This window comes from Lissotriton helveticus, chromosome 4_1 (assembly GCF_964261635.1).
Source record: "Lissotriton helveticus chromosome 4_1, aLisHel1.1, whole genome shotgun sequence".
NCBI lineage: Eukaryota > Metazoa > Chordata > Amphibia > Caudata > Salamandridae > Lissotriton > Lissotriton helveticus.
This window is the reverse complement of record NC_136063.1, coordinates 281,810,099-281,820,178: the sequence shown is the minus strand read 5'-3', so window position 1 is coordinate 281,820,178 and position 10,080 is coordinate 281,810,099. Positions and strand designations below refer to the sequence as shown.

The 10,080-nt window shown below is 43.8% G+C and overlaps 1 protein-coding gene across 1 annotated transcript; it reads right to left on the bottom strand.

Moving 5' to 3' along the window:
- Positions 1-4,778: 4,778 nt before the first annotated feature.
- LRATD2 (LRAT domain containing 2) lies at positions 4,779-9,398 on the bottom strand. The gene is made up of 2 exons (XM_078686779.1): positions 9,158-9,398; positions 4,779-7,599 (listed from the first exon to the last, which is right to left on the bottom strand). The coding sequence occupies exon 2, from the start codon at positions 7,596-7,598 to the stop codon at positions 6,771-6,773; it is 828 nt and encodes a 275-aa protein (XP_078542905.1). The 5' UTR covers position 7,599; positions 9,158-9,398; the 3' UTR covers positions 4,779-6,770.
- Positions 9,399-10,080: the final 682 nt, after the last annotated feature.

Sequence of the window (10,080 nt, the reverse complement as noted above, 5' to 3'; positions counted from 1 at the left end):
ATACTAATATGTGTACAACAAGGACCCCCTGGGTAAGAAATAATCTTATTCCTAGGACAGGGAAAACAAATTGTGCGTATCAAATCCTAGGCAACAACATAACAATGGAAGGGACAAGGTTTCAAAGTAGAAAAACATACAGTAAAAAAAAAATCTGTCAAAGAGATTCTTATTTATTAAGGAAACATAATAAAATCAACAAATTATGTATTATATAATACTCAATGAATACATTATTTAATAAAAATATACAATTTATATTTGGTAAGTGGCTCAATACTGATCCCTCCGGTAGCGTATGACAAAATCTTGTGTTGGTGGCTATTTAATCTCGAGTGGCCACCTTCGTAATGTGATGTTTGTCTTATTATTTTTCATTTTAGACTCGTATCGTTTGGGTCTTTTACTTCTGGATTTTAATCGTGACACATGACAAATTGCGTTAATTCATCACTTCCTATGTACGCACTTGGGCGTTCTCACTTAAATTGCTGTGGTAGAATCCCTGTTCTTCAAATGCCTTTTCTATTTTAGGTAAGCGGTTACATTAGCTAATCGGTAGCATTAGTTAGGCACATTTGCTAACTGTACTAAATTCCTATATGTCTATAGCCTAATTCCTTGGGGTGTTCCATTATTTTCAGAAATAATATACATGCCATTCTGGGTTGCATGCTTGTGATTATCTGTCGACATATTGTGTCAGTAGGCACTACCACTGAACTCTCTGGATTAGTTGTTTGTTTTAATTAATAAGGTGAGCACATCAGGTTATCACAATATTCTCTTTTGCCTTTGCACATATATAAGGATAGGTGCATTGTGTTATATGTTGTTCTCCGTTTCAGATATTAATCGCGCAGTATTTTGAGACACATTTTTTCAAATACATCATCAAAGTTATCCCTACATTGTATATCAGTGGAACCGATCATTATTTTTCTTTAAAGATTTCTAGAAAGGCGAGTTTGTTTTATTTTTGGTGTCATTTATATAAATCATTCTTTATATGGTAAAACTTCCAATTGAAACTCCACCCCAATTCAAGAATATAATTATTCCCTTCTTTCTTATCATACTCTACTATTTATAACTGGGTTGCTGTTCAACTATATATCGTAATTGACCACATATTGGACTTCTTCCCATGTGGACCATATATTTTTTTCATATGTGATCACTCAGATATTTCATTTAAAAAAAGTTCTTTGTATAAATTGTTGCTGAAGTTAACTATGAAGTTGGGATAAGGTTTTCTTAGGTAGTTGATTTTTTTATGTAAAAGAATTTGATAAATTGTATGTCCTTCGTATGAATTATAAGATTTTAACTAAATGTTGTATATTTATTATTCTTTTTGTGTTTTTATCATGTATTCCAGATTACTGTGTGGCTCCTGAAGAAGGCGTTCTTTTAACGCCGAAACGCGGGTCGAGTTCATTAATTGCCCCTCTTTTTTATTAATATGGTTGCTATTTTGAATTGTTTATAAACCATTGTATATTTTTATTAAATAATGTATTCATTGATGAGTATTATATAATAAATAATTTGTTGATTTTATTATGTTTGCTTAATAAATAAGAATCTCTTTGATGACAGATTTTTTTACTGTATGTTTTTCTACTTTGAAACCTTGTCCCTTCCATTGTTATGTTGTTGCCTAGGATTTGATATGCACAATCAATAAGTATACTAAACAGTGTTGGATAGAATGCTTGAAATATTCTCAGGCACAGTTAATCACGCGGTCTGCATCCCATCCCGACGTTATTTTGCTCACCAAGCCTCTTCAGTTTGGACCCAGCTACATGCAAATCAGTCTTAACCCTGTTGCAATAGGAACAGTCCATCCGGAACCATAACTAGGGCAAAATTGGTCCTGGGTTGCTTGCGTTTCGGATCAGAGAGGACCTGGCTTGACAATTCAGGCTGGACTGAAGGGACCCCTCCTTTTCTGTGATGGCCTTTTGGGCTGCAGTTTTAACACCTTTTCCTCTTCCTCTGATTTACCGCAAGCAGTTAGCCATTTTTGTGCCCAGTTTTAAGTGGGTAATAAGTACATCAATGTAATTAACCAATAATCCAATACATCCAAATTGTACGTTACATCTGCATCATAAATATAGTCTGGAAACCTGTATTGCACAATACAAATATAGTACAAAAAAACAGTGTAACAAATAACACAAACTTAATAGGCCACATTAATTTTCCAACCTCTGTGACATATTTTAAAGCAGTTCTTCTTGGTCCATTTAGACCCAGGTTGTTCCCCATGCCCAGGATTGTTTCTTGTTTTTGAGGCAATATCTCAGTGTATGACACAAACAAGTGAATTGCATCACAGTGGACTATGAGGTCTAGTCTCTTCACATGTGCTCATTTAATATTTTGTGTTGGTTACAACATTTGGATTCTTTCTTGTTTTTGTTGTAATATCTTAGTGTGTGTGACACAAACAAGTGAATTGCAGCAGAGTGGACTATGAGGTCTGGTCTCTTCACATGTGTTCATTTAATATTTTGTGTCGGTTACAAAATTAGTGGTTATCGTCAGAGAACATTGTGTCAGCAGTGTGCGTGCAAGTGTAATAAAATCCAGGGAGTTATTGCTACATACTTGCAACATCATTATCTCTTTATAAAAGAGACTTGTGTTGAACAGTCTAGTTCTGGAAAGTGTGCCAGATTTAAACCATCCAAAGTAGTCTTCTGAAAATTAAATGGAAATGTATCTTTTATAGAGCACTACTGCCCGAAGGTGTCTTGGTGCCTCCAGCAACAGAAGGAGCGAGGCAGAGACTCTTAAATACGATTTCACCCAAAATGGTACTGCCCTACCCCACCCACCTTAGATTCACAATTTAATAGTGCAGCACTAACATGCAGATCTCTCCCACACTTTGGAAAGTGGCAACACGTTTCAAAGCCTACCAATTACGGACGCATGTGATCTACAAAAATTGCACTACATAGTGCTGTAAACACATTTCCACTAAAAGGAGGGCCTTACATTCTCATTATGTTACTACCCCTAGAATAAGCATGTTATCCGTTCTACAAATAATAAGGCTAAATTGCAAAATCAACAGCTGAACTAAACTACCACAGATTTTTCCACGACAGTACAAAGACGATTTTGCTAGAAACTTCAGAGCGCAACCAGCCATGCTTGTGGTGTGTGAAAGTACAGGATGAAAGAGAAATTGTTGATAAGACATAATACATGGGAGAAAATTGAACTCAAGAGAAATGCATGCCTGGGTTTACACTTATTTCAAGATAAGCTTTATTAAAAAAAAAATAATAATAAAAAAAAAATGATGTATTAGATTAGTCGAAACAACAAAGTGGGCATGTGACGAAGTAATGCTGGATGGCAGAAGTCAAGCCGGAAATATGAGTTTAACTTTTTAGATACGGCACAATTACGGCTGAGCAGAACACTGAATATAGAATGTCCTGGTATTTAGATTGCACGTATGCTAATCATGGAAGGTGGAGGTGTTGAAGCATCCCTAAACTTGCTAGTAATGGTGCGAGATAAAATGATACACTAAGATTATATGAAATGTACATGAAGTGCCAAATGGATGTGCAAAGCTTTCAAATAACCAATGAAATGAGGGTCACCTTCAACCAGTCCTGGCTTTTCATCTAACAACTCTTTCTATGCTGGGGCTTGCATGCTCATTCTTAAAGTAGGTACCACTATAATTCAAGCACAAACATTAAAAGTACTGTTAGCTATAAAAACCAAGGAATGGCTGGAGGTGAATGCTGTGATAAAATGCAAAGGGGCAATTATTAGTTGTATTGGAATAAAAGTCAACCCATTTAATGTAACCATTAACTAGGTCTCATCAATCAAAGCTTGAATTGAGGAACTAAAAATAAATTTAAAAAATGGTATGTATGAAAAGCTTACACAAATAGGTCATGGCCACTTTGCATACACATGACAGAATGGGTTAGAGTATCGTGAAAAATGAGAACAAGGTGTCTATTATACCACACTCACCATCCTCAAACACATAATATGAATGGGAACATCGGCACACTGAGTGCAACTATCCAAATGAACAGAAATGGTAACTTAAAATATGCAATGGCGGCTCCTCTGCAAAGGCGGAGGAGTGTTGCCCCTCTGCTTCAAATACAAGCTGAATACAAATAATAAAATGATTGATAACGTTTGTTATCATTTCGTTTTCTGTATTACACTTGCAGTTGAAGCCAGGCGGGCGGGGCTGGGCTCCCCGGCACAAGGGGAGGAGTGGTATCAGCACCTAAAGTGCGAATGATGGTTTGGCCGGCCGTCTCCAGCTGTCATGCACACTCTGCACGTTCTCCACTCAGGCTGCATTACAACCTGGGAGAACATACAGAGCCTGCCAGCCCCTGTCTGAGCGTCGACCAATCACATTGCTGCTGTAAGGCAGCATTGTGATTGGTCAGGGGATTCTGGGAGGCTGTGTGCTTCCTGCCAAGTGCAGACAGCGGGACTGAGGAAGACGAGGTGGCGGTCGGTGAAATAGGTAAGTGCTTTTTTTATTTTTTATTTCCCACCCCCTCCCTTTGCTTCCCCACCCCCTCCCTTTGCTTCCCCACCGATCCCTATTCGGTAGCAGCCGCTACAAAAAACATGCTCAATCAAAATCTGCTAGACACTTTTTTTTCAGTTTTGTGCTACACTTGTACATCTGAATAACAAGGGGGCAACAAGTTACTCTTTCAGAGACTTCCCAAAAATATATTTTAGGAAAATAGACATACTTTTATATTGAATTAAAATACAATATTTATTTTTACAAAAACAATCGTAGTCATAATCTCTATATCTTTAATTGGGCAGATTTACAAAGTTGGTGTTGCCTGATGAAAACCTATTCCCTGTCACAAACATGGACACACAGGAATCACTGCTTAGATTACAAGAAATATGAATCAAGTTTGCTTTAAAAAAAATGAAGCGGTTAATCCACATGTTGATCAACAATGTGATCTTCTGATTTTAGTTTCACAGGTAAAGGGAAAAAATTGATCAACCTTAAAAATGTTCAAGAAACAAGAAAAAAATCATGAGTTTTACAAATCACCGATTGAAAAAAAAAGTTCTATCACGTGTAAATAATTAGGATGTGCTATTTTACAAAGAAATGTCATTTCTGGTGAAAAGACTTCAGGCATGGCAACGAACTGTGATAAAAAAATATATACCTAATTCCAGAGAGTTAGATACCATCGACCTTTTTATTTTTAAGTGTTTATCAACTCAGTTTTCAAAAAATAAAATGGACTCTACCGTAAGCTTTGTGAAAGTGGTGCAGTGGTTGAAAAACGAATGAAATGCAGCAAAAGCCCCGTCACTAAAAAAAAAAATAGTCATCACTTCACTGATGCCATCAACTATTCCCTGACTAGGAAGTGTCTGCAGAGATGAGATCAGTAAATGTGCGACAGGGTGTAGTCGGTGTATACTTTCAAGATTCAGGCATGATTCACTGCGTTAGAGAGGAGTGCACTGACTTACACTACGAACCATCTCAGGGTTCTTCAAACGTGGTCACGGTCCTGTGGTCCCAGGTCTGTCCTACCTTAACTCAGCACATGGTTAAATGGGCATCTTTTGAAGATCATAATATCGATAAAGGTGGCTCAGCTTTTATGCTTTGGTACCTTTCCTTTAACCTTCACAGAAGAATCTCATTTCTTTGTAGCACACACTTTACAGGCAACTTCTGTAATGACAAAACCTGCACTGCTTAATTACCACCACTTCTATTCGTCCTAACAGCCCCCGCTTGGAACCTTATTAACAGCTGCCTGGCAACACACTGCTTGCTGCTGCCATGTTAGGACGGGCCTGGTTTGCTTTATAGTTCAATGAAGTACATAACACATGTATTTTTGGAATCACTGAAAAAGTGCAGATATCCCTAGACGCCTCTATAGCTGGTATGAACAGTTCTTCCGGTCCTGTCTTTTCTATGCCTTCTGGTACTTGCAATTAGGCTCTATGTTATTAATACAGGATTACAATTCGTAAGTAGGGTGTACATAAAAGGGATATTCTGGGGGTTGTTTTTCACATTCATATCTATTGATAAAGTTCCATGTATTTATGGCATTATTATAATTGTATTTTTAAAACGGTAAGAGGAGAAATATGGAGTCTAATATAGCAAAATGAATAGAAAACTTAACAGACCAGAGGGCTAAGACATTAGCAGAAACTGGACGAGCTGTCCATCCCGGCAACAGGGTGGCTCAAGTACTTTAGAAAGTGCAATGCATGAACGGCTTTGTCTTCGTAAAAAATGAGTTCACGTTCCTCCCCAACCCCACCTGCCGCCCCCCAGGAATTTCACACTTTGGTATAAAAAACATAAGAGGGCGCTACCTCCTCATGAAGTGGTTTAGGTTTATAAAAAATACCCAGTGAAAGGTTAAGAAAAGGCCTCGTACAAAAATACACAACCAAGCAAATGGTTGCATTTCAAAACATATCTCAGCATTTGTAGCTCAGTGTGAAAACACAGCCACGGCGTTTCAGCTCCTCTCCTGGAACCTGGATTTTAAGACATTACTCCTTGCAACGGGTGCTTAGGAGGGGAGGGGGCAGAATCCGGTCCCTCCTCTGCAGCATCCAGGGCAGTGGCAGCACGGGAGAGGTTAACTCTCGGTGAAGCTTATCACCAGCTGTGCTCCGAGCGGGCCCCACGGGGCGGCCCGCAGCCTCGCCCCAGCTCCGTTCGCAGCCTCCCGTCAGTGGGAGTTGTGTCCGCCGCGGGGCCCCTCCTCGGGCTGCAGGTGGCCCGCCAGCTCCTGCAGCACGGCCGCCCGCCCGATCTGGTCGTTGCGCCGCCGCTCCATGATCAGGTCCTCCAGGCTCTGAAACTCCAGCGTGTGGCTCTTCTTGTCCGAGAGCTGGAGCCGCAGGCGGTAGGGCTGCTTGCCGATGCGCAGCTCCCCGCCGATCTTGAACTCCCGCCGCCCATAGCGGCACCAGGCGGCGAAGCACTCCGAGTTCCGCCAGCAGAGCTCCTGCTCCTTGGCGCCCACTTGCGCCAGCGCTGCGCGCACCACGGTGGTCGGGCTCAGCGCCCGGAAGCGGTAGTGCTCGTTCACCACGCGGCCGCGCCGGCCCCGGCTGGCCTCAGTCACGAAGCTGCTCTTCACCTCTTGGCGGTGCAGGTGCACCACCTGGAAGTCGCCCACGTACACCGCCCAGTGCGGGTACTGGTCGGGGCAGAGGAACTCCAGCAGGTCCCCGGGCTTGCAGCGGCTGAGCAGGCTCTCCGGGGCGTAGGTGTCCATGGCGCCGCCCTTCTGGTAGATGCACTCTTCCCGGTAGAAGACCGAGCACTCCAGCTCGTCCAGGAGCTCGTGCTGGTCCTCGGCGGGGCTCCCCGGCCCCCGCGGCTGCTGCACTCCGCCTACCACCACACCGGGCTCCTCCAGCTCGTCGTCGTCGGCCGAGAAGATGTAGGAGACGCCGATGCGGGGGCCGTCGTCGGGGTCCATCCCCAGCGGGTCCGCCGTGGGCACCTCCCGGTAACTCAGATGCGTCAGCTTCTCCATCTGGTTCCCCATTCTGCGGGAGGAAAGGACGAGAGGTTAGCGGGGAGGGCAGAGACAAGCGCAATCCCACCCACCAAGTCATTCACCTGTAAAAAGTACCCTCATTCTACCAAAAGTTTTTAGAAAATACTATGAATAGTAAACAGTTTTCCCACACAAAACAATCCTGCAAAGCAATTTAAGTTATACACGATTGATGTTGTAGCCCGCTATTCACCACTCCTAGTGAAAATTGAGTTGCCCCAATGGTAACCACTCCACCTCATGCCTACGTTTATCATTGAAGGGTATGGGTATATAAATTATAAGTGTACAGAAGTCGTGAGCATCGCCTTAATCCCCACCTGCTACGAAACACTAGGTGCAGGCAATTATCACTGCTGAAAACTGTAAACAGCCCGTGGCCCAGCAATAAACCTTGGCAGCGTGCGCGCCGCTGGAGCCCCAGCGCAGCCCCACTCGTGGCTGGTCCGTTGGACTAAAACACGCGATGTAACCCGACTGATGGAACGGAAGCTAGAGACGATAACCTCAAGTGCTGAATGCTTGGAGTGCGAAAGGGTTTCATAAATGTCATTTCTCACAGGACCAGGGTTCTGCGGTGCTTTCGAGGCGCACATACACGCCTCAGCCCGTTTGGCTGGGCGGATTAGATTGTGTACATGATTCACCACAGTGTCAGGATAATGCAGTTCCACCTGTTGAAAGCTGGAGCCGGTTTCACTGCTGCTTCCGAGTAACACTCGTCTGGCTGCCAAGGACACCGTGCGTGAGCACCGAGGGGTTAACAAGTATATGTCGACACCATAGGCTCACTAATCCCCATCGTATGGCGAGCGTACGATTGTAATGCTCACAACTCTATCGTGACACCAAAGGGGAGGGGAGGTCACTGTTCCCAAATACAATTGAGATTCGATGTTCACAATTGTACAGTGACAGTACATGAGCTCAATGTTATAGTTGTTGCGTTACACCTGATAGGTGCGCAGACAACAGCACGGGGTTTTGCGAGTTCACAACTATATAGGGAATACCCGGTAGAGTCAGTCAGCTATTGTGCAAAGCGTGCGATCGAGCTCCAGATCGCTTCACCTGTAAAAAGGGCGGGGCAGCTCGAGTTACCTTTGGCGCACACAGGAAGCCATCATTCCACCTGTCCAGATAAACGTCCGTGGGAGGGCTCCGGGGTGCACCGCACTGCCGGGGTTTACCAACCAGCCTCCCTGATATGCATACAACTCTTAATACTGACTGCGCCGATTTGTAGTACGGCCTCCCATCGGTTCACGTACAGGATGTACTTGTAATAGTACGTATTTACAAGTGACGTCTGATGCCTGCTAGCGCAGGTCTGCCAAAGTCATTCAATGCCACTGTCAGCCCCACACTTGACACTGCAGCACAGACTCGTAGACTCGATCCCGGCTGGCCCTGAACTCGCAAGCAGTCACTACACCCCAGCCTGCCCCAACCCCCAAAAGCAAGAGAGAAGTTTGAACCGGGCGCCCCCCGCCACTGAACTCTCGGCAGGTGAGCTCCGTGCACCTGCGCATGAATATTGCACTCACCGTGCTGGGGAAGACCAGCTCCCCGCCCCGGGACACAGGGCTCCGTCAGAGGGGGCTCCAGAGGCAGTGCCCTTCCCTCACGGAGGTGAGGTGATCTCGGACCTGCCTGATTCCGGAAGTGGGACTGGCCGAGGTGAGCGGCTCATGTCTGCCTCGTAACGCGAGCAGCAGCCCGGCCGGCCGCCTGCCTCACCAGCACTGAGCGAGGAATCCACACATCCGGCTGAAGCTGCTGCCTCCTGGCGGGGAGTGCGCAGCCCCCAGCATTTAAAGAGACAGGGCCTCTGGATTAGCATCGGCGCTCGCTCCATGCGTGCCTGCTGTGAGCTGGGACCGGTTACTGCCTCTCGGATACTAGGATAACTTCTTTTTATTGCATTTTTAGCAAAGCCAATGGCCAAATACCAACAAGCATTGGCAAAGCCAAAACGTCTCGGCATTATGAGGGAAGTTTGTTTTGTCAATTTTTAGTGGCTAGTGCTGTGGCATGGGGGAGTGCACTAGAGTAAACAACACTGGACTTGCAGAAGATGAGGAATACAGGGATAAATAACAACATCAGAATTGGTAGTAAAGTACATTTATAAAAAAAAGACAACAGGCATAACAATTGCTTGAGTTCGAGCTACCAGCACTGTAATTGGCTGTCTTTTACCTATGTGTTATGGAGTGTATATGCGGTGTGTAGTAGAATTAAGTGGGTTGGATTAGTTAGTTGTGGAATTGTGTGGCGTAGAATTTTGTGGTGTTGCATGAAATTTTGTGGCATGGGTGCTTTGGAATTATGTTCATAGTAATTATGTGGTATTGAGAGTACTGGAATTATGTGGAGTGGGACTGTGTTATGTAGAGTAATTATGTGGAATGGTATTTTGTAGTGTGGAGTGGTGTGTAGGGGAGTTTAATTACGTGATGTACTGTTG